Source organism: Chrysemys picta, chromosome 18 (genome assembly GCF_011386835.1).
Source record: "Chrysemys picta bellii isolate R12L10 chromosome 18, ASM1138683v2, whole genome shotgun sequence".
NCBI lineage: Eukaryota > Metazoa > Chordata > Testudines > Emydidae > Chrysemys > Chrysemys picta.
Genome location: NC_088808.1, coordinates 7,736,691 through 7,762,282, shown reverse-complemented (window position 1 = coordinate 7,762,282; position 25,592 = coordinate 7,736,691). Strand labels below are relative to the sequence as shown.

The 25,592-nt window shown below is 49.5% G+C and overlaps 1 protein-coding gene across 1 annotated transcript in view; it reads right to left on the bottom strand.

Annotated features, from left to right (window-relative positions):
• The window catches only part of CACNA1B (calcium voltage-gated channel subunit alpha1 B), a 509,994-nt gene that overhangs the window by 223,033 nt on the left and 261,369 nt on the right, over positions 1-25,592 (bottom strand). Inside the window, exon 7 of the mRNA XM_065571905.1 lies at positions 23,817-23,920. Coding sequence (XP_065427977.1) covers positions 23,817-23,920 — 104 coding nt within the window. The remainder of the gene's footprint in view (positions 1-23,816; positions 23,921-25,592) is intronic.

Sequence of the window (25,592 nt, the reverse complement as noted above, 5' to 3'; positions counted from 1 at the left end):
CATTGTGAATTTAATGCTGCTGGTGAAGGATGCCAGACTGACAGCCCTGGAGACGGAAAGCCCTTATCTATCCACAGGACGGGCAGCAGCTTCTTCACCAAGGCACTGCAAGCTGGAGCTGCAGACAACCATCTCCAGGGATTGGAAGGCCCATAGCCTGTTCATCTCGTCTGGCATCTTTTCCAAGTGTCTCTCTTCTCTTTCTCCTACTGTTGTGCAAATGAGTTCAACGTGCTGGCCCCAGAGACAGACTCAGAGTGGTTCAAGGAGATGGAACAAAATATCACAGGTGGTTTCATTGATCTATTCTTGTGAGTAAGCTGGTATGTACAAAGGGAAAAGCCCCCTCCCCGCCCCGGGCATAAACTCCACCTAAGTCTGGTGATCCAAGACAGTACCAGGTTACCAAGGTGCTGATGGAGGCAGCCATCTACATAGCCCAGTGCAGTTGGCTCTAAAACTTTCTCCCATCATACCCCACTTTTACCAAGGCAAACGACAGGATTGGGGCGAGCGGTAGTTGGAGCCTGGAGTCTTGGAATAATTTAACTCAGGCTACCTCAAATTCCCATCATCCCCTTCAGCCTTCCATCAACCTTCCTGTCCATCTATGTGCTCCCAGAAGCCAGATTGTCCCCCCACATGGTCCCTGATGGCTCCCTGCGGCTTCCTCCTCCACCTCACTCTCTCCTGTCCCAGGGGCTCCCTGCTGGCTGGGCACCTGCAAAGGGGAACAGTGAGACCATGGCACCAAAGAGGTTCTCCCCACACCATAGTTTGCCATAGTGAGGCTGGGGGCCGGGAGACCTCACTGTGGCGAACACCATACTCAACTCTTTGCTTGGATGCAAGACAATCAAACATTATAAGGACTACATATGGAATATATCTGTAATAAATCACATGAAGACACCACACTCATGAACAGGGAGCAAACCCAGGACCTTCAGCATGAAAACCACTTGAGCTAAAGGAGTCACTTCTTTTGCTCAGAGTAGCAGGCTGTTCAAGTTGCTGGAGCCAGCCAGTAGGAAGAGACACAAAGGGTGGTCAACCCCTGGGTGGATAGAAGATTAAAGTAAATCAGGGTGTAAAAAATGTCAGGATGGCCATTTTGAGGGAAATCATAGGTAAGGAAAAGAAGAGACCATTATACTAATCTAATCACCACCGGGACCAACAGGGGATTATTGCCTGATGAACTGTCTTCCAAGTGGTTTATCCATGCTAGCTGTAAATATTTCAAGCAACGTGGTTTCCACGATTTCCTCTGGCAGTGACATAAACTGTGTCACAGCATCCAAACCCTTGGCTTCCTTCCATGGGTTTGCAGAGCAGGTCTCAGGGTTAGCTCTGCCACTTTAGAGCAAACCAGCTGAAATGCAAGTGTCGGACAATTTGGCCATCGTTCTTGGGTATCCTACCAGCCTCTCTGGGTCAGCTACTCCTGACTTCCTGTGTGACCTCAGCCACATCCTTCAACCTCCCTGAGCCTCGTTTCCCCGTCAGTAGAATGGGGACATTAACATTTACCCATCTCAGATGAAAGGTGCTATGTACTGTTTATTAATAATTATTATTAAATACAATTACCATACAACTGTGCTGTACATAAATTATCAGAACACAGCTCCTAAAATAGGATGGCAGCCATAGGCTATTGAATTGAAAGCCATGCTCAGTACAAGCAGAGAGAGAGAGAGAAACTGAAGCACAGACCTAGCAGAACAGCTTTATCACCATCCCATGCCCAAAAAGAGATGAGCTGGGCGCATGCAAACGCCCCTTTCGTTTGTGAAACAGAACCTAGTTCAGATGCCATGGGCTCCGTCACCTCAACTGGGGATTGACCTTCCACTGATGAAGAGTTGCACTGAATCTGCAGGGCATAGCACACAGGAAGCTAACGGCATGCAGCACCGCGTGGGAAAACGTAATCCCATCCGAATGAAGCCCAGCCGTATAAACACAACTGGTGAGAACGCTATTCTTCCTTCTAGGCCTGGCAAGCCAGGCAGATGTTGCAGAGTCTGGGTTGGTCACTGGCTGAAAAGAATTATCTCGGTGGAAAAATAAAGTAGGCCGAGAGAGATGGATGAGCCCTGCGGAGGCTAAATGTGGAAGCTATTGTTACTGAATGTAGGGCAGTGCCCAAGAACAGGCTTGCTAGGGAATAGCAAGCAGTATGTTAAACAGCCTAGTCATTCAGCAGCCTAGAGAAAAGGACAGCTGACGCCTAATTCAAGCTGAAAATAAGATTTGGAATAAGGCAACTTCTTTGGTTCCCTGGGATCCAGACCCCACAGTCAGAGGAAGAGTGAGTGCAGCAGTGAATCTGTCAGCATAGCATGTGGTGGTGCCAAGCTTGCCTGAGTGGTGCCAGACAGCCGCATGCTGGTTTGCCTCATTTGGCAGGAAAATTAAAGACTGAGGAGTGGGAGGAAGGCAAGAGCTGTTCATGGGGGGGCCTGTGGGGGTGGGGGAGTTTGTCAGGGGAGAGGAGAAGCGGTGCCATTTTAAGGGCTTGGGGGTGGGGGTGTCCCAAAATTCTGGTGGATCAGGGACCAACTTAGTTTTAATCCACCCTTGATGTGACCAGTGATGAAGGAACCTCAAAAGGCCCAGAGGTTTGGTGAAGATAGTTCTCCTAAATGTTATATACTTCTCAGAGTCTTCTCCAAACCTTTCAGGAAATTAAAACTGGCCTAAAAATCTCCCAAGGACCTGCTGCCTATTAATTTCATTTGGTGACCCCTAATTCTGGTATTATGAAGAGTAAATAACATTTCCTTATTTACTTTCTCCACACCAGTCATGATTTTATAGACCTCAATCATATAGAATCATAGAATATTAGGTTTGAAAGAGACCTCAGGAGGTCAGCTAGTCCAATCCCCTGCTCAAAGCAGGACCAATCCCCAACTAAATCATCCCAGCCAGGGCTTTGTCAAGCGGAGCTTAAAAACCTCTAAGGATGGAGAGTCCACCACCTCCCTAGGTAACCCATTCCAGCGCTTCACCACCCTCCTAGTGAAATAGTGTTTCCTAATATCCAACCTAGACCTCCCCCACTGCAACTTGGGACCACTGCTTTTGTTCTGTCATCTGCCACTATTGAGAACCGTCGAGCTCCATCCTCTCTGGAATCCCCCTTCAGGTAGTTGAAGGCTGCTATCAAATCCCCCCCACTCTTCTCTTCTGCAGACTAAATAATCCCAGTTCCCTCAGCCTCTCCTCATAAGTCATGTGCCCCAGCCCTCTGATCATTTTCGTTGCCCTCCACTGGACTCTCTCCAATTTGTCCACATCCCTTCTGTAGTGGGGGGACCAAAACTGGATGCAATACTTAGGTGTGGCCTCACCAGTGTTGAATAGAGGGGAATAATCACTTCCCTCGATCTGCTGGCAATGCTCCCACTTATATAGCCCAATATGCCATTGGCCTTCTTGGCAACGAGGGCACACTGCTGATTCATATCCAGCTTCTCATCCACTGCAATCCCCAGGTGCTTTTCTGCAGAACTGCCGCTTAGCCAGTCGGTCCCCAGCCTGTAGCAGTGCATGTGATTCTTCCTTCCTGCACTTGTCCTTGTTGAACCTCATCACATTTCTTTTGGCCCAATCCTCCAATTTGTCTAGGTCACTCTGGACCCTATCCTTACCCTCCAGCGTATCCACCTCTCCCCGCAGCTTAGTATCATTGCGAACTTGCTGAGGGTGCAATTAATCCCATCATCCAGATCGTTAATAAAGATGTTAAACAAAACTGGCCCCAGGGCCGACCGCTGGGACACTCTGCTTGATACCGGCTGCAAACTAGACATCGAGCGGTTGATCACTACCCGTTGAGCCCAATGATCTAGCCAGCTTTCTATCCACCTTATAGTACCCTTAGTCCACCTTATCCCCTCTTAGCAGTCTCTTTTCCAAGCTGAAAAGTCTTATTAACCTCTCCTCATATGGAAGCTGTTCCATACCCCTAATCATTTTTGTTGCCCTTCTCCGTACCCTTTCCAATTCCAATATTTCTTTGTGGGGTGACCACATCTGCACACGGTATTCAAGATGTGGGCGTATCATGGATTTATATAGAGGCAATATTATATTTTCTGTCTTATTATCTACCACTTTCTTAATGATTCCCAATATTCTGAATCATTACATTCTAAGTGGCCATTCTTTGGCAAGGAAGGGAGCAGGGACAAAAATCTATATAGCAGAAAAGAAACAGCACAGTTTCCTTCCTTCACTAGACTGCCTGTCACCGTGCTCCCAGCTGGAAATGCTTCTCCAAGGAGGGACAGGACTATGAAAACAAGAGGCAGACACCCCAAGACACCCCTTCCCCTCTCCTTGCTAGCTGTATTCTCTGCACCTGAGAAGACAAAAGGAAACAGCTGTTGGACTTTGGGGACGGAGTTCTGACCTGAAGAGTCTGGTCAGAACCTTGCTGGAAGCACGTGGTGAGAAATTTTGCTTGAATCTAATATAGTTTGTTCAGTTAGGCACCAGGAAACGTTTTATCTTTATTTTTCTTGTAACCCTTTCTGACTTCCATGCCTAATTACTTGTACTCACGTAAAATCTCTCTTTGTAGTTAATAAACTTGTTTTACTGTTTTATCTAATCCAGAGTGTTAAAGTTGAAGTGTCTGGATAACTATTTAAAATAATAAACTGTCATATTATTCCCTTAAAGGAATCATGGACTGAATATATCTGTACTTTCCAGGAGAGGGCTGGGCAGTAGACAACACACATTCCTGGGGGAAGATCTGGGATTGGGGGCATGCTGGGGTCACCCTGAAGTATAACCAAGGCTGGTGAGAGCCAGGGTGTAGCTGGCAGGCAGGAGTTACCCACAGACACTCAGGGTGTAGCTTGCATGCTGGCAGGTTGTTTGTGAGCGTCCCAGGTGGGAGCTACTACAGCAAAGCATTGTAAGGCACCCAGCGTTGCATATCAGGGTGACACAGCCCCCCACTAGTTTGGATTGTGCCCCGGTATGTCACATAGGATCCAGCCTAGTTTGTTCTGGGGCAATGAATCACTGACAGGCCTAATCTTGGGGGTGTTCAGTCTGCTTCTCTGCTCAGGGAACGGGGTGACACTCTAACCCTTTCCCCATGGCCTGACAGTGACTGTGTCTCCATCATCAAAAGCATCCACACATAAACAGAAACACTTGGCTAGACTTGGAGGGAGCAGGTTCCTTAGACTTCTCTGGTCATTCAGCTGCCCTGTGGGGTGGGAGAAGAGGAACGGTGGGTTTTGCTTAGCCTTCCCTTTCATTCTGTGGCCATCTTGCTTCTGATGAAGAAAGCCATTTCAGGGTGGGATGTGCCACATGTCTAAAGACAGCAGTGTCACAGCTGCATGGGTTACCAAGACCCCATAAGAACACAAAAACGGCCATCTTGAGTCAGACCAATGGTCCATCTACACAGTATCTTGTCTTCGGCCAGACTGCAGTCGGTACATCCCTCCATGGTTATCAATCCCTGCCAGCCCATGGAGTGCTTGTTCCTGAGGCTGCTCCATCTTGAACTCGGCCTCCTTTGTTGCAACATGCTGCTTCTCAGGTGGTTGTCAGCTCGTGATGCTGCATCTGCCAGCCCACCCTTTCTGCAGCAAGCTCACGTTCTCCCCTCCTGCAAATCCCAGCTACAAAGTCCTTCAAAGCTCCTGCAGCTCATCTCACTAGGAATCCGATCTTGTTAATGTTCTTACGCTTCCCTCAGTAACCACATTAGTGTTACTATGTTTATGAGAAGCGGATCCTTGCTCCAGGGGAAGAATTTATTCTGCAGGTTCACATCTCTGCTGTGTCTTCCTGGAGCACAGTAAATCCATTGCAACATACAATCCCTCCCGGCTGCAGCAAAAAGCAGCCACTTTGTGATTCTGTTTATACAACTAAAAGACATACGGACACCAACCTTCAGTGACTCTAACCAGGGCCAGCTCCAGGGTTTTGGCTGCCCCAAGCAGCCAAACAAAACAAAAAAAAACAAAAAACAAAAAGCCACGATCGCGATCTGCGGCGGCAATTCGGTGGGAGGTCCTTCGCTCCGAGCGGGAGTGAGGGACCGTCCGCCGAATTGCTGCCGAACAGCTGGACGTGCCGCCCCTGTCCGAAGTGGCCGCCCCAAGCACCTGCTTGGTAAGCTGGTGCCAGCCCTGACTCTAACATCCATTTAATCACTGCTAACCTGCCCTAGGAGAGACAAAAAGCAATGAGCGTGCCCTAAGGGGAAGGGAAAAGAAAAGAAAAGAAAAGAAAAGAAAAGAAAAGAAAAGAAAAGAAAAGAAGTTAGAAGACAGGGGACCAATCCTGTAAAGTGCAAAGCATTGCCAAATGCAGATGAATTTGCAAATGCAAATGGCATTCCATGCTGAGTATCTGTCAATCCCATTGACTTCTAAGGACGCTTAGGAATGGGTCCAGGAATTAAAATGGAGAGTGGTTAGGCAGCTGAAGAGGAGGTAGAAAAAGACAGTGAAAAAAGAGGCAGGGGATTTGAGATACAGTAGCAAAGCTCAGGCCCTGAGCAGGGTTAAACGTAGGCTTTCTTTCCTTTGATTCCTGCCTTGTTTAGCTCCAGACGGATGTATTTTCAGTGGGGAAGTGTCACTTGAAACAGGGCCAGCATCCCTTTGAACTCTTTTGGAAGCTGAATAATTCAGGTAGCCGCCCACCACCTCGCCCTGCGATGCGGCAGACCTCCGAGAGCCTGAAATGGTAGGTCAGGGAGACGGCTGCAAGAGAACAGAGACCCCCGTCGGGCCAACCTTCGCATGTCCCAGCATGCCGGCCACAGCCCGACCACCTCAAAGATGCCAACCTTTGGTATTGCTCAGAAAATCTGCTCTGTGCAAAGAACAAAGGCAGACTCAGCAGCAGCTGCATTATTCATACCAGCAGATCGGAGCCACAGGGGTGGGGGAGGGATGGGCGAGGCGAGGAGAGAACATCTTTCTCTTCAATGCACTAACCAGAGCAGCTGCTGAGAGGTTACAAACGCAGGTAGAAAATAAAATGAAATTTGTCTTTAAAAAAAAAACAAAGGCAAGTAAATCTGGGGAGAAATAATCGGAAGCCTATATATGGTGGGAGGGGAGAGAGACACAGGCAGCTGCAAGTCAAGAGAGATCCAGGCGTGACAATGGGCCACAAATTAGAGAGGAGTTTGGAATGCATCATGGTAACAGCACAGGCCAACACAATTTGAGGCTGCATGCACACAGCAGGAAGACACAAGTCCATGGCTATCTGGCTCCGGTGCGACCATGTGGGGAATACTGTTTTTGTCGGGTGACCAGACAGCAAGTGTGAAAAATCGGGATGGGGGAGGGGGGTAATAGGCACCTATAGAAGAAAAAGCTCCAAATATCGGGACTGTCCCTATAAAATAGGGACATCTGGTCACCCTATGTTTTTGGCACCTTGCTACCAAAAAGATATAAACAAAGTGAAGAGAGATCAGTGAAGACTGAAGGACACAAATGTATCTTAGGTACGTATATGCCTGCTCCCCCCTTCCCAATTAGATATTACTATCTGAGTACTTCACTACTTTTAACACATTTAATCTTAACAATAGCCTTGTGAGGTAAGGTAGCACTATTACCCCCATTTCACAGATGGAGAATCGAGGCACAGACAGGCTAAGCAATTTGCCCGTGGTCATGCACGAAGTCTGTAGCAGAGCAGAAAATTGAACAGAGTCTTTCCAAATCCCTGGCTAGCAGCATAACCACTGGGCCATCCTTCCTTTCTGTTTAGGAGGGAAAGAATTAAAGGAAATGGCATGGAAGGGAGGTGGTCACAATCTACGGGTGCAAGAAGGGTGTACACACCAAGAACAAGGAGGAATTGTTTAGAGCAATACAAGGGGGTATAACTGGGCTGGGATGAGATGAGATAAAATTAGGGAAGGGAAACATTTGGCAAAACATCACCAGGAAACTTCTAATACAACTGAGACAGCTTTGGCTGCAGCACCGCCTCCCACGGGAAGGGCCAGCTGCCCTGTCACTTTGGACGTATCAAACTGGAGAGCAGGCTCTGAGAGCCATGGAGAAGGGAGGGTACGTGTCTGCTCTCATGTGCCTTCCTTAGGAGCTGTGCATAGCTGGTGCCTTTCAGCGTCATTCCTGGACATTCCCCTCTGAACGGAAGCAATTGCAGGGATGGCGTAACAGAACCAGCAACCACAGCGCCCGACGCTGGGACAAGGCGGCACATCAACGCCAGCGCATGGAGCTGCGCGCCCGTTGCAGGCACTGCTGCGCTAGCGGCATAGATCGGACCTGCTGATGGGGTTTGCACGGGGAGGTGCACAGCTGTTGGGAGGAGAGGAGGGCATGCTGTCATCCCTGGCCATGGAGCAATTCTGTGGCTGCTACTGCACTGTGGAGAATACACCTGATGGATCCTCCTGGCAGTGGCTATACCAGCTATGTCGCTGCTCTAGCCCATCCCTCATCACGCTAGGCTGACTGTCCCTGGGGAGGGTGTGGGAGCGCCCCTTCTGCCTACAGGTAGCCTGTGGTGTAACGACGATGGTGCCTAAAGTAGAGTAGCCTCGGCTGGTTGAGCCCCCATAGCCTCGTGAACCTGGTGCGACTGCACCACTTGCACCATTGTAGCTACGCCCCTGAACGTAGCCCCCACGGAGCTCAGCTTTGCAGTGCACTGGGGCTGCAGCCTCCCTGTTCAGGCTCTCCCCATCTCGGCCACCTCCGACACACAGCAGAACCATGCCAGCACTGCGGTGTGCACAGCTTTCTGCAGCCCCTCCTTGGCCCAGCAGCGTTGACACTAATGGAAAAGTGTTAGCACCAGTAAACCGACGGGCTCGAGAGCCGCACAGGGAGCAGATGCCCCGAGTGAGAAGGTGCCTTTTTTCAGCATCGGTTTCTAGAGCATAAAGGCACTTGTGTAACGACACCAGCATCTGAGCCAGAAGATTAAATCGCCAACATTTAACCATATGCTTCGAGGAAGCATGAGGGCGGGGTAAGATTTGATGATGATGCAGATGACAGAGCACATTGCTGCAGATCTGCCCTCAGTGCTCCCACTCGCTACATGAAATCCCCAGCATGCTCAGTGCTATCCAAGCCCGTCTGGCCTTCGGGCTGGCGTCTGGCTGTGTCATGCTGTGCATGGGAGAGACAGCCTCCCCCCGCCCCCGTTGCTTCCTGACTGGACTCAGAGACGGGGCTCCCTGGAGGGCAGGAGAAGCCCAGCTGGCAAAGACACCAGCCCTTGCTAATAGCTGCCATTTATCTCGGGAAAGGCCAAGGTCTAGGCTTGATCAATCCTGCACAGCCAGAGCTGCTGCTGCTGTTGCTTCCCCCTCATCACTTGCACAGAGGAAAACGTAGCTCTCCTTGGCTAGCTGAAAAGGGAGGAAAGCATCAACAGGAGAGCGATGCTCACAATCAATCCAGGCTTTGCCACCATTTCTCTCTCTTGAGCATGGAGTCAATCAAACATGAATCAAGCAGAGAAAGCGCCATGTAGTCCCAGAGCCGGGGAAGCCGAAAGGCCCAGAGACAAACCCTTGAATGCCCTTGCAGCCTCTTTGTCTTTACAGCAGTTTCCATTTTATTTTCCTGGTCCAGGAAGTAGCGCTGCCGATCCCATGTCAGCGCAGCTCTGAGGCAGGAGGCTTGGGGACAGCAGCCCCATTTACCCCCCAGTGTCAAGGGCCATTTTCAACAGAGCCAGAAAATGAGAGGTCATTTGGAGGGATGCTGTAACTAGATCCAGCAACTCTCCAGCCCAGTGGGGAAGGACAGCCCCGTTCAGCTTAACCTAATCTGGACTCCCCATTGGTTCATACATTACAGGCTCTATCTTCTACCTCACTCCCAACAGGGTTATGTGTGTAAAACACAGAGTGAGTGAATGACAGACAGCTCCGGATACCCTTTAGTGCAGTGGTTCTCAACCAGGGGTACACATATCCGTGGGGGTACACAGGGTCAGTCAATGGCCTAGTGGATAAAGCCCTAGACTGGGATGTAGGAGATGTGAGTTCCAGTCCCAGTTCTGATTGGGGGGATAACTCAGTGGTTTGAGCTACTGGCCTGCTAAACTAGGTTTGCCATCCATCCGTATTTCCCCGGACATGTCTGGCTTTTGCGTCTTTAAATAGCCGTCCGGGAGGAATTGGTAACAAGGTTAAAAGGTCCGGGATTTTTCCTCCTCCCCTCTCTCGCTCCCTTCCATGCAGAGTGTGGCCTTGCTGATTGGGCGGCTGGGCCTGATTGAGCCGCTACCATTGGCCTCCAGGAGCCAGAGCCTCTCCCCCACCCCCACCTGCAGCCCGGAGTAACAACAAAAACAATCCCCCCAGGCAGCGTGTTTTGCCTACACGTGGAGCCAGCAGGCATGGGCATGGTAAGAGGAGTCCTGGGGCGCAGTCAGGGAGCAGGGGGAGGGTTGTGGGTCGGGAGTTCGGGTGGGGGGGGGCCTGTCAGGGGGCAGGGAGTGGTTGGATGGGGCGTGGGAGTCCCGGGGCCTGTCTGGGGGTGGGGGTGTGAATATGGGGTGGGGGGGATGCAGGTTATATTCTTTTGTGGTGCCCGAGCTCCAGCAATATCCAGGGCCAGGGGCCCTGTTCCAGTAGGGTTACCATATGTCCGGATTTTCCCAGACACGTCCGGCTTTTTGGTCCTCAAATCCCTGTGCGGGAGGAATTTCCAAAAAGCAGGACATGTCCAGGAAAATAGGGAGGCATGGTAAGGGGACCACCCCCTCCCCGGGCTCCAACTTTCCGGGGCCACGCGGCTGCTGTTCGTTCTCCCCAGCTGGGCAGCTGGACTCGGGAGCAGCCGAGCATGTGGCGCTCTGCGGCTACGGATCTGGCGCCCAGGACGTGAACCCCCTGAGCCCGGGCCTGCTGCGGGGACCCAGCTGGTGCAATCCTGCGGGCGGCCCCGGAGTGGGGGCAGCAGGCCGCAGCCCCCCCGTCCTGCTCGGGTCCCGCAGGGGAACAAACGGGGCTGGGGTGCCGATGCCTCCACCCCAGGGCCGCTGCAGGACTGCAGCACCAGCTGGGCAGCCAGCCCAGACACGACTGGCCAGGGGCTGGGCGCAGCGTGCGCGCTGCTGGGTCCCCGCAACAGGCCCGGGCTCGGGGGGTTTAGGCCCGGGCGCCAGAGCCGCAGCCGCCAAGCGCCATGGCCGCTTCCTCCCCCCGTGGCAGTGGGAGCTGCAGCAGCGGCTGCTCCCGAGTCCGGCTGCCCAGGTGGGGAGAACAGCCACTGCCTGGCCCCCGCGGGCTGTCCCCCTACTCTCCCTCCAGGTACTGCCGAAGCCCCGTGGAGTGTCCTCTTTTCTCAGGATTGAAATATGGTAACCCCATGCTAAACCCAGGGTTGGGAGTTCAATCCTTGAGGGGGCCATTTAGGGATCTGGGGCAAAATCAGTACTTGGTCCTGCTAGTGAAGGCAGAGGGCTGGACTCAATGACCTTCAAGGTAGTTCTATGAGATAGGTATATCTCCATATATTCTGTATTCCAGGGGCACATCAACTCATCTAGATATTTGCCTAGTTTTACAACAGAGCTACAGAAAAGGCACTAGCAAACTCAGAACAAACTAAAATTTCATACAGACACTGACTTGTTTATACTGCTCTATATACTACACACTGAAAGGCAAGGACAAGATATATATTCCGATTGATTTGTTTTCTAATTACATGGTAAAAATGAGAAAGTCAGCAATTTTTCAGTAACAGTGTGGCTGTGACGCTTTTGTATTTTTATATCTGATTTTGTAAGCAAAGAGTTTTTAAATAAGGTAAAACTTGGGGTGTGCCAGACAGATCAGACTCCTGAAAGGGGCACAGGAGTCTGGAAAGTTCGAGAGCTGCTGTTTTAGTGGACCACACACAGAATTAGGGACCAGCTACCTCAGCTGCAAACTAAGGGTCACTGAGCTCAAGTGGGAGAGGACTGTACTTTGGACCAGAACATGGGCGGCATATCATAGGCTGGGGGAAGCTGAACCTCCCCATACAGCCCAGTGTGGCCTTGCCCATGCCCCGCTCATCTGGCGCTCCAGGGCTGGGGGCGCTGGGACCGCGCTGCCCACCTGGCGCTCCAGGGCTGGGATCGGGGGCGCTGGGACCGCACTGCCCAGCGCTCCAGGGCTGGGATTGGGGGTGCTGGGACCGCGCTGCCTGCCCGACGCTGGGATGGGGGGTGCTGGGACCGCGCTGCCCTCCCGACGCTTCAGGGCTGGGATTGGGGGTGCTGGGACCATGCTGCCCGCCCGGTGTTGGGATGGGGGGCACTGGGACCGCGCTGCCTGCCCGGCGCTGGGATGGGGGGTGCTGGGACCGCACTGCCCACCCGGCGCTCCAGGGCTGGGATCGGGGTCGCTGGGACCGTGCTGCCCGCCAGGCGCTCCAGGGCTGGGATGAGGGGCGCTGGGACCCAAGGGCCAGTTCACCCACCGCCCATGGACCCAGAAGTTCTGCTCTCACCTCTGCAGGGACCACGTGGGAGCACGTAGCCTCTCTGCTGTTTACAGCAGTGGGTCTACAGCCTATCCTGAAGGATGATCCCTCACTCTCACAGACCTTGGGAGACAGGCCAGTCCTCGCATACAGACAGCCCCCCAACCTGAAGCAAATACTCACCAGCAACTACACACCACACAACAAAAACACCAACCCAAGAACCTATTCCTGCAACAAAGCCCGTTGCCAACTCTGTCCACATATCTATTCAAGGGACACCATCATAGGACCTAACCACATCAGCCACACCATCAGGGGCTCATTCACCTGCACATCTACCAATGTGATATATGCCATCATGTGCCAGCAATGCCCCTCTGCCATGTACATTGGCCAAACCGGACAGTCTCTACGCAAAAGAATAAATGGACAAATCTGATATCAGGAATTATAACATTCAAAAACCAGTAGGAGAACACTTCAACCTCCCTGGTCACTCAATAACTGACCTAAAAGTGGCAATTCTTCAACAAAAAAACTTCAAAAACAGATTCCAACGTGAAACTGCAGAACTGGAATTAATTTGCAAACTGGACACTATCAAATTAGGCCTGAATAAAGACTGGGAGTGGTTGGATCATTACAAAACCTAAACCTAATTTCCCCCATACTAATTTCCCCCTACTGTTACTCTTACCTTCTTGTCAACTGTTTGAAATGGGCCACTCTCATTACCACTACAAAAGTTATTTTTCCTCCCTTGGTATCCTGCTGTTAATTGAATTGTCTCGTTAGACTGACCTCACACTTGGTAAGGCAACTCCCATCTTTTCATGTATTTATACCTGCTCCTGTATTTTCCACTCCATGCATCTGATGAAGTGGGTTCTAGCTCATGAAAGCTTAATACATTTGTTAGCCTCTAAGGTGCCACAAGGACTCCTCGTTGTTTTTGCTAATACAGACTAACACGGCTACCCCGCTGAAGCAGTGGGTTTGTGACCCAAGTGGGGTGGCGCTGGGAAAGACAGGAGAGTCAACACATCTTGGACTCTGTCTGCAGTTCTAATGTGGAGCAGAAGGTAGGCTAAGCCCCACATTAAAGATCACCCAGAGGAAGAGAGCAGGAATCTGAAATTGATGCAAGATACGTTTATCACACTGACATCCCTTTCCATTATGCAACATTTCTGAGGAAAATAATTGATATCAGCCAAAGTGAGATCGCAGTAGGTAAGCGTGGGATGGAAATAAATCTGGGTGGAAAATGAGCGATTGTCCCTCATAATGAGGGAAGAGAAGGACAGGGGAATTTTTTGCCATTATGATACATTAATTAGCCTTTCACTCTACTCCAGTCTCCGCATCTCTCACAAGCTGAAGTTTTATGATCTCAATCTAGCAGAATCCTCTGAAAGGGAAAAACCTGTCACGAAACTTAGCAAATCGAGCCACTAAGACAGACGGCTCAATGAGGTTTGAACGGAGCTGGGCGCTCCCAGCCAATAGGCTGCACTAATCAGCACTGAAGCCACGGTTCCCCAACACACCAGGGTAAGGAATGAAAAGCAGAATCCCCTGGGGATGCTGTAAGAGATGGGAAGCAATGATAATCTAGGACACACTGCCTCAGCACTGAGAAAACAGCAGCCGCCGGCAGGAGGATGTATTGAAAGTTCAGTTCAGACGACACCATGATAGGGCGGAACCTGCTCAAAATGAGCTGTGGCAGGAGAGGTTTAAGATGCGTTGTTACAGTGAACCAGGAAAGCTGCAGTAGCTCTTCCAGGACAATCAACAGCTGCTAGTTCAAGCCAGAGACGAGCTCTCCAAATCCACTGAAATCCATTAAGCCTGGCACCTTGAAGCCAGAGTCATGCTCGGTGTGGAGAGATAGCGAGCAGTACTCCCCCCGCAGAAGGAGGCTCCCTGCCAGGCCGCTCAGAGCCAGTGCTGTCGATCTGGCTGTGGCAGAGCACAAAACACGCTTGGGGTGTTAAATATAGACAACATCAGCAGCCTTGCTTATCCCTGCACGCAGCCGGTCTAGACAGTGCACAGGTATGTCTCCACCAGGACAAATAGATGCTAGCTACCATCTTGGTGCATCGCCGCACTTCCCGGTTGCAGCTGGGACCTGAGGCCCCAAAAAAGCTGTTCCTGCTTCTTGGTTGGGCTGGAAATACCCCCAGGGCCACCATCAGTGTTGTGGAAAAGCTCGTTTTCAGGAAGTGGCCAGCACCATCCTTCGCACTCAAGAGGTTCAGATGTAAAAGCATCCAGGGTTTTGGAGGTACACCCAGAGTGAGCCACTTGCAACTACTCACTCCCCTCCCAGCAATGCTGAACGTGGTCTGAAAAGACTGCTGGTGGGGGGGGGTCTCATCACCCCCACATCTGCCCAGCAATTAATTCTGCCCCTCAGCCCCCAAATCAATCCGGTCCCCACATCAATTCTGCCCCCACATCTGTTTGCACTCTCCAGCCCCTCTTCAGTTCTGCCAGTCCTTCAGCCTCACCTCTTCCCCTTCTGGGTTCTTTCCATGTCTGGGGGGGTGTAGAGCTGCACGGGTTCCCTCTTCCCCTCCCCAGGCCCAGTGTTGCTGGGAGAGAGAGGGGAAGTGGGGGGTAGAGGAGCTGTCAGTCATTGCTCACAGAGCTTCTGCTGAAGCTCTGATTGGCTGCTTGCCCCACTGGCCCACCTCATAGGGAAGAGCAGCCAATCAGAGGGGGGGTTTCCCACAGGTGGCAACCCAGCTCAGTGTGCCCCCACTTCGATCCAGCACACTATAAGCGCTGCCCCACAGACCAGCCCTATGCACTGCTCCTATGGGAGGAATGCTGGCAGATGCTGGTGAGGGAAGGCTGGATTGCGGGCAGCCTGGAGGAGACTCAGGAGGGCCTGAGAGCTGGACAGAGACACACCTTGATGCTGGGAGGGGGACCAGCTTTAGGCCACAGCAGGAGGACACAGAATTGCAGCCTGCTGCCAAGAGGATGGAGTACAAGGTTATAACTAGACCTGGTTACCGTGTATACCCCTGGACTGCCCCCAGGGGCAGAGTTAGGAACTATGGGCTGGTCTCCTGTTCGTGTTAAAAAACAGCCATGCCTAGCTTAACTGCCCCATTGATTCCTGGTAGGATCCTTTTATCAATTTGAGGCACACGAGTGTTTTGAGTTTGAGTGTCTGAATCCACACAGTGCTGGAGCCTGAAGAGCCCAGTGGTTGCAGGACCTCTAGCACTCACGTCTGATCTCACAGCCTACCCTTAGCACACTACCAACCATGTAGGGGACCACAGCCCTCCGAGTGCTGTCAGTCACAGTAGGGAGAACACTTTACAGACATCCACACGGCAGCCCCTGAAATACTCTATGAAGGGTTTAATAACTAGCTAGGGCAGACCGCCTTTCAGCAGGCTGAATAAAACAGTTAAAGCATGATCAGATTAGTGCCAATGTGGATGCAAATAAACTAAAACTCTTCAGCTAGGCCCTCTGCGACTGCCCCACAGTGCATTAGCGGCCTTGTGGAATCTCCTAGAAGGCACTGCTTCTGGGAGCTAAGGTGGGGATTGTGGGATAGGTACCCAGAGGGCACTGCAACGGAAACAGTTTAGGACAGCACTACTATGGATGTAGGACAATTGATTCAGCCAAGCTAGTCTGGACACACGGGCCTGTCTGTGGTTACGTTGGATCAGTACAACCAGTCCAGTTCGCTAGTGTAAACGAAACCTGAGATACTCCTACTTTGGCTGGGCTCGCTGAAAGGTGCCTGGGACACAGTGGTCGGGTTGTTAATTTGGTTTCTTTGAGGTAAACATTTTCTTCTTTACAAGGCTTTTGCTGTCTGTGTAAGTGAAGAGTGCATGCGGACACCTTAAGCCAGTTTGATGCGTTTGCTAGGGCACGGATGACTGGGTTGATGGATGGATGGCCAAACACACACTGTATCTGTCCAACTGGATCAAGTACACCGTCCACTGATGTTTATGAGTGGGAGGGTTAGCCCAGTAAAACAGATGCCAGCCAGGTGAATTATTGGCATTGGTCATCTCTGAAGGGCGTCTCACCTACTCACGCTCAGCTAGAAGGATAGTGCCTGTGATGTGGGATATTGGTATAGGTAAGGGAGGAAAGGAAGGAAGGGGAGTGGAGACCCCCAGGGGTTCAAAAGGAACATAGAAGACACCCTGTGAGGGGAAAAAATTATGGCAACTCATTGCAGAGCAAAGAAGGGATGGGCATGCGCTGAATTTGAGAGGAACATCTAGCACTGAGGTCTACTAGTCTTACTCCTCCCTGACCAATGGTTCCAAAGGATAATGGCATGCAACCTCCGAAAACCCAAAGTGAAGAACACGACTGCACACAGCTGTCACAATATGGTGAGTACGCAGCTTTGTTCCTGCTGCAGAGACTTGCGCTTTGTCTACACTAGCAATATTAGGGCCTTGATTTCAGCAACTGCTAGAATTCGGCTGCACGAGTTTTTAAGCCACTAATGTAGACATGAAAACCCATGCCATGGGGCTAAAACATCCTACCCTTGTCTTGAGCAGTGGTGCAGCTGCATTACCACTGGAAAACGGGTTCTTAGTTTGTCCTTATAGACTCACCCTTAATGTTACAGTGAATCGATATGACAAGGGTATGTCTACACTACAATCTGGAGAACATGTGTAAGCATATCCGAGCTAGCTTTGAGCGAGCCAGCTCCCTAAAAATTGCATCGTAGCCACAGTGGCATGTGCTCCTTTGGAAAATCTGCCCACTTATTTTGGTGTCTCAAAGGGAGCTGAGCTCTTTTGACCATCTGACCAATGATATTTGCATTGGGGAAGAGAAAACAGCCACCCGCTTCAGCGATGAGCATCAGATGAAAGAGAGCAGAAAGCTGAGAAGGTCATTCTGAGAGGGTATTTAAATATTAACTGATTACAAGAGCGCCGGCAGCATTTTGATCAGCATGCACGGGGGGTGGGTGGGCCACGCTGTACAGCAGGGAGAGCCTAATTTAATCTGAATGACAGAGCCAACATGCTTTAAATGACATCTTTAGCCATATACTCAAGGGACATCATCATGCCAAGTGTGGTCTGATGTTTAGGGTTATTTTTATATCACAATTTTACTAACACCTAAGAGCCAAACATTTTTCTCCAGTTTTTTGTTGTTGGTTGTTTATTTTACTTTAATTTCCACTGGAAATGATGGGGATGGAGGGGTTATGTGGCCTTCCTTTTCAAATAAATACCGCACCTGCAGTGTTTGCAACCCAGACATTGCCAGGTTTAACTAGTACATGAGAACCAGGAAGCAAAACAGGCTAGTTTATTTGCATTGCCCACCAAGAGAGGAAAAGAAACAAAAGTCCCAGCATAGAGAAGGGACAGGAGCGTGGTAAAGAGAGCCGACGTGCGAAGCCCTGTCTACATTAGAGAACTGTGCACTGGTATTATATTATTGACACTCCACTTCAGTGAAAAGCCCTAATGTAAACACACTGCACTCATGTAAAACAGGGTTTACCAATTCTCCCAGTAACTTGGGTATAAACCCAGCTTTACATGGGTACAGGGCTTCTAAATGAGTGCAGATCTCTCTAAAGTAGATGGGACCGAAAACAGTGGTAGCTGTTCAAACATAGCTTTGCCCGGTACTCAGACGCTATATAGCAATGAGTGCTGTATAAATGGCTAGCAAGAGAAATTCCTAGATAAATGGTGAAAAGTAATTTGATTTTTTTTTATTACTGCTCTTTTCATAATCTCCAGTGCTACTGGGAATGTAGGTAATTTCATTTGTGTTTAAAGTGATTTATTATTATTGATGATGGTTTTTGAGATGATGGCATCTCTTTAAACAGGTCAGAAATCTATAGCATTTCCCTTGCCACTCTGGGAAAGGGGCCTAATCCAGGCATCAGAGAGGAATTAGTTAAAACCTAATCACAATGATAAATACCCAAGAGCTATTTTGTTAAAAGTCTGTTCCATGTCTTTCCATGTCCCCAACGGTGGCAAGTGGAAGCTGTACACGCAACTAGAAATCGATTTTTTAAAAAAAGCCATATACATGCCAATGTAGTTTGCAAGGTTAAGGTTGTGACACTCTGTACCTCGGGGGAACACCCTACACCCCCATGTTCATCCTTATAATATGATTGTGTGGTATCCAATGCAAAGTTTGTCATGTCGGGTGTCTTCGGAAGGCTCATGATGCACTGAGCATTGTTGTTATAGAAATGTTATACGTTGTAATTTCATGTATATAGTTATAAGGCTGAAAATGTGTCCTCGTGGCTTAAAATAAACCCAGGCAAAAACTCTCCAAGAGCAGACGGGCAGTTCACACCTCATCAGGGCATGTATGGGTCAAACCCAGCCCAGCCTCACAGGAACAAAGGACGCTGGCCTAGGCAGCAACAAAGGATCTGTTGGACTCCCTTCCCTTGGTCAGTTTGGAACTACGATGAGGTAATGCTCACCTGACTCTGAAGGGGGGGGGGGCAAAGCCAAGAGGGAAGACAGAATATGATAAAAGGGAGAGATGTTTGCCATGCTCTTCCTCTCTCTTCCACCTCCGTCTACAGACATCACCACCAAGAGACTGAAGTGCTGATCAAAGGGGAGATCCTGGCTGAAGAGCAACCAGCCAGCCTGGGGTGAGAAGCAACTAAGTTTGTGAGGACACTGAAAGTGTTAAGATCAGCTTAGAATGCGTTTTGCTTTTATTTCATTTGACCAAATCTGACTTGTTGTGCTTTGACTTATAATCACTTAAAATCTATCTTTGTAGTTAATACATTTGCTTGTTTATTCTACCTGAAGCAGTGCGTTTGGTTTGAAGAGGGTCAGAAACGCCCCTTGCAATAACAAGCCTGGTACATATCAATTTCTCTGTTAAACTGATGAACTCATATAAAGCTTACAGCGTCCAGCGGGTATAAGTGGATACTGTAAGATGGAGGTTCCTAGGGTTGTGTCTGGGACTGGAGATATTGGCTAGTGTCATTCGGTTGCACAATCCAAGCAGTGGCTGGCCCAAAGTGCCCACTGGGAGCAGCTTACATGCCAAAGGCTGTGCGTGAACATCCCGGGAGTGGGGGGTTCTCACAGCAGAGCAGGGAAAGGCTGGCTCCCAGAGCCAAGGATTGGAGTGGCCTGGCAGATCACCGGTCCAGATAGCACCAGGGGAACGTCACAAAGGTGTTGGATGTATATCATCACCTGAATAACACTCATGAGAGGAGGGATGGTATATTGATTACGGGGCTGACCTACGACTTGCGAGACCAGCCTTCCATTCCTCACTCTGCTTCAGACATTTTGTGTGACCTCGAGCAAGCCAGCTAGCCTTTCTGTGCTTCAGTTCCTCAGGCGTACAATGTGGATCGCAGCACTGCCCTATCTCCCAGGAGCCTACGTAATGAGATAATGATAATGGGGGCCAGATAAAGACTGAAGACATGATTTTGGAGTGAACCCTTTTGGTGCTGGTCCCACTAGCCCCCCAGCCCCAAATTCATGTGTGTCTCTGCTTTACAGGAAGCTGGTATGTAGCTGGGGCTGGCCAGGGCCGAGGGGGTTAGTGTCTGCTGGGTGCAGCCGGCACACTGAGCAGCTGTACTGCAGATTAATAGAAAGTCCTTGGGTGAAATCCTACCCCATCGAAGTCAATGGGAGTTCTGTCATAGCCTTGACTTGGGTCATGATTTCACCCTTTGGCTCTCTCTTTTAATGATCAAATGCTCTGCCGGCAACAACTCTTCACACGAAATACAGGGTTTTTCCTATCATTTTAGCAGAAACACATTTCTTTGAAGTGATGCTCCAGAGCCCTCTCCCAGAGAAGGTAACAGCACTGGTCACTGCCTGCAGGAATGCAAGGCTTCGTCATCAGCACATCTAGAATTAATCACAGTAACTTGCCATTTTCTACTATACTTTTCTTTGTCACCATAATATTTAGTACCTTCCAGCAGTGCGGTAAGCAACGTGGCTAACGTCGGCCACAGGTGGTTGGATCTTTCTCTTAGCCTCTCCTCAGGGGATCTTCCTCGTGAAGCTCTTTACAAATCTTAATTAATTGAGTCTTTCCCTGTGAGGTGAGTATTATTTCCCCTATAATGCAGCTGGGGAAACTGAGGCACAGAGTGGCAAAGTAACTTGCCAGAGGTCAGAAAAAGCATGTGGCAGAGCAAGAAACAGATCTCTCAAGTCCTTGCTTTGGTCACAAGATCACTCTTGAGTCCAAACGTAAGGGAACAGGAGCCTGCAACTTTTCTTCATTATTAATTATTATTATTATTAAGCAACATCTTATTAACCAAGCTGGGCTGAGACACTGGGGAACCATGCAGGTGAATTATGCAAACACTAAACCACCCCCAGCTCCAGCCACTGCACAAGTGCTTTCGGTACGATATCACATGGGTATGGACATGAGCTTCCCCTTTGCCAACTCCTCTGAGATCAGACGATGCCTGATCAATCATTACCCCTAACACTCATCTAGGAATGAAGGGGAAGCAAAGCTCTTTAGCTGGCCAGTCACCGGCCTGCTCTGTGACTAGGGCCAGCTCTAGACCAAATGGCGCTCCAGGCAAGAAGCATCTTCGGACCCTCCCGCTCCATTTGTTAAACTTTTGAATGCCTTATGTATTAGTGCATCTGTAGCCCATTTCATTACTTTGATGCACGATTTGCATGCGTGATTTATCACTATCATATAAGAGGATAAATTTGCACACTAGGATCTGTAAATCTGTATTTATTCATGCCATATATAAGCAAGCCTGGAAGGTTCCATGAGATTCTACAAAGATCCAGAACATTCTAGAAGGTTAGTGAAAAAATGAATCCACATACGGAATACCTGAAACATTTTACGTCAAACATTCTATTTTCCCTTTTGTCATTAACAACAAAACCAGCGCCCTGAGCCCGGCGCCCCACAAGCCCGGCACCCCAGGCAGTCGCCTGGATCACCTGCCCCTAAATCTGATCCTGTCTGTGACCTTCTGAAACAACTTTTGCCAGCTGTACCCTCCCTGCCCCAAGGCAGCGTTCCTGATCCTCACACAAAGCCGCTCCCTACTTTTCCCCCACACCTGCTTTGAACACAGGAGGATCTGTGGATATTGAGGCTCTTTTAAAAATACTAGGCATGGATCTGTTCTTTGAAGAACGTTTTATTTCCCTGGCTACATAAGACAGAGAAAGAGCAAAGGCTGCAATATTAAAGGGCTTTTACATCTGAACAGCATTAACCTTTTCCTCCAACACAGCTGCACACTCCTCTCGTTACCAGAAGGGCAATCAGCAAACAAGGGATCGTTATGCCAGGGGCTGAGAACCATGCTGTGAGAGATAAATCTAGGTGCACATACACAAGCCCAATACTGGTTTATCAGAAGGGCTCTGGCACCCAGTTGCACACACTGTAAGAACTTGTGTACTATTGAGATGGGTCTGGATGATAAACCCAGATCCAAACATCCACAGATGCTGGGGACACTCAGGTTAGGATCTGAATTTAGCAGCTCTCTCTCTCTCTCTCATGGGCCAAACCAAAGTCTCACATCCAAACTTAATGAACCCCAGGCTCAGTGTTACCAACTTCATGCATTAAAATAATCTGAGTCCACACACACACACCCCAAACCAGGTGATTGGCTTAAACATCATGAAATTTAAAAAAAAAATAAAGCTGAGTTATTTTTATTTGCCTTCTGGTTTTTGAGCCTTTACATTCCACATTTTCAAGCTTACCTCCTTAACTACAAAGGCTAGAAATTTACTTTCACTTTTTAAATGGAAGCGGACATTCTCCTGTAATCACAGGACTCCAGGAGCTGAGGCGTGGCAGCTGGGGCTGCTCCATAATGCCCCCTCTAGGGCCAACCCCTACCTTAATCCATAAGATTTGACCACCTACTTGGAGCAGATCGGTGTCACTCTCTCAACATTTAGATAACAAAATAAACTCAGGATTTGGCTGTCTGCACTTTTATGCAAAGAAGCCAAACTTCAAATGCAAACACTTAGTTGCAGCACTCGAAGGCAAGGGCCTGGCCCAGCCGGTGGGGTCCAGGACTAGCATTGAGCAACACCTCCTCTGTTCCAGTCTCCCTCATCTTTCTCCTGAGAAGAAGCAGGTAAGTCTTCTTAACTGGTCTGCTGGCTCTTGATTGGTCTGCATTTCCTCCAGGCCCTTCTAGACCTTCGGAGGACTGTCTTGCTGGTAGCCTACTCTGAGTGGATTTTCCTTGAGCAGACAGGTGTCAGGGAGCCAATGGCTCCAGCAGGGGGCAGAAAAGGCCAGATAAACCCCATCACACGGGTCTTTAAGAAAGACACAAAATATTGCAAGACATGAAATAGAATCATAAGAGCTGGCAACACTGGGGTTTTATACAAACTGGTTACGTCTACACTGCACAAATGGCAGCGTATAGAGCACATTCACTACATGCCCCCCTAGCATGGGTAAAAATAGCAGTGTAGGCAAGTAAAGACACCCCTGAACCCCCAACCTCTATGCCCTACGCGGCTCTCTAAACACCCAAGCAGTGTCTCCTCCATCTAGGCAGTGTAGTGACCCGCCCGCTCCCACTGCCAGAGCCTTTCCCCACTGCCTTTCCCCAGGCAGAACCTTCACTGACACCTGTAGCTATACACCACAGCATGGACACAGCCTGCTTTTCACTGCAACGTGTAGCTATGCATACCCTACACGCGGCCCCAAGTTGTGTGTGGTGCAGACGTAGCCACAGATACCATAGTGGATGTCACCCAAGGCACAAGCCCCTACCACTGCAGGAGCTGACAAGCTAGCTCCATCATCTAGGAGGAATTGGCAGGCTGTCACCATCACTGGAGCCCATCACTAGAGGGAAATACACCCAAATGCATTACAAACACATACTCGCATGCTTCATTTTAAGCATCAGAATAGTCTCATTGACTTTAGTGGGGCTCCTCATCTGCTTACAGTTCAGCACTTGAGTAAGTATTCGCGAGAAAAGGCCTAAGTCAGTATATTCCATGAAACTCCCGTAACCCTGGCAACTGAAGTCACATCTGACAATTCAGGACCATCTTGGTTACTGACTTTTCACCCGCCCTGCTGGTGTTCTCAGGTTACAGCTGTGTGGTGGCCTCCCGGGGGCATACTAAAGGGGGTAGGTAGGGAGTGAAACCAAAGCAATGGGCCGAGTCTGTTGTGTCACCCTCCCGTCCCAGTCCCTGCCCACCCCACGCTGAAGCTGTTATTGCCCCGCACGTCCAGGTGGAGACGGACAAGTCATTGGCGCCTTACCCTGATAAGACGCCCAGCACCAGGTTGAGCATGAAGAAAGAGCCAATGATGATGAGAGGGATGAAGTAAAGCCAGTTCCAGGTATTTCCTGCGGCATCATTGGTCTGGAAATAGAGAAGGGGAGAAAGAAAAGCAATTTTTTATCAGTCCCCAGAAAAGCAAACATCTATCATTGCAGGACAATGGATCCTTCCTTTAGACTCCCTATAGACTGTGCCAATATTAATTAGCGTTGTTACATGTGCAGCAACTGAACTGAGGACTGAAATCCCAGGAACAGAATGAAGCAAATTTGGGTCTCACTGTACTGTGCATGAGGTGTCCATGTCACAAAACTGCCACCAACTCCAGCAAGAATAGCAGTCTCTGATTGAAAGGACCCTAGGACCAGGCCCCTCCAACCTCAGGATGGCCTGTCCGCATTCCTTCCCGACACACACTTTCAGATATCCAATCCAGTCATCCACCTTGTTACAAATATAGCCCCTCCATTCCAAACTCCCTGCCTAAGACTCATAGACTCATAGACTTTAAGGTCAGAAGGGACCATTATGATCATCTGGTCTGACCCCCTGCATGTTGCAGGCCACAAAGCCGTCCCTACCCTTTCCCTTGACTCTGCGTTGAAGTCCCCAAATCCTGTGGCTTAGTGACTTCAATTGGCAGAGAACCCTCCTGCTAGTGATCCCTGCCCCATGCTGCGGAGGAAGGCGAAAAACCTCCGGGGCCTCTGCCAATCTACCCTGGAGGAAAATTCCTTCCCGACCCCAAATATGGCGATCAGTAAAACCCCAAGCATGTAGGCAAGAGTCTCCAGCCTGACCCTCGTTAGCCATTATACTATTTACCTGTCATGGCACGGTATTCCTTTGGCTAAAATCATGTTTTTCCATTAAACCATTCCCTCCATAAACTTATCTAACTTAATCTTGAAATCAGACAGGTCCTTCGCCCCCACCGTTTCCCTCGGAAGGCTGTTCCAATATTTCACCCCCCTGACGGTCAGAAACCTTCGTCAAGATCTGAGCTACCATGTGCTTACATCTGTGTTGTGCTTACATCTGAACCAAGACACAAAGCACATAAGGGAGATGCAGTCTTCTTTTTGTGTGTGTTGCAATTAATACAGCACATGGCAGCATGCCCAGAATTCACACACACACACACCAAACAGAAAATGAGGAAAACGGTCGGCAAAACAAATAAGGTGAATGTATCCTTTAGCGTGATGCCAACTTCGCATCTGCTTATCCCGCACTTTGGAAGTCTGTCATCGAAACCAGTATCTAAAACTTTCTGAGTCAGCAACTGTGCGTATTGGGGGGTGGGGGGGGAGACCGAGTTTTAGTTTCTGACAAAGTTTCTGCATTCTTTAACCACAAGGGAGCTCTTCCAGTAATTGCAGAAAAGTAAAATGCCATGTGGCCACTACCCAAGCCAAGTGCCTTGGAGAGTTCAGATTCTTCTCTTGTGGAAGAAAAATGCAGCAACTTTTGAATCAGCTGATTTGAAGACTATCGTTCCTCCATCCCTAATACAGGCCTGAAATGCCCGATAAACTGCAAACAGAACTTGGCAAATACTGCAGGAAAATACTTGTGAGCACTGGCTTGAACAAAATCCATTAACTCACTTTGACAGAGTCTTTTATTCACAATGTGTCATGCCTTATATTCACCATTCCCCAACATTTGTGCAAGTGAAATTTTGCTCACAACTGTATTCACACAGGAAGAGGAAGTGTCACAAATGCATTGACAAGTATTTGAACTACAT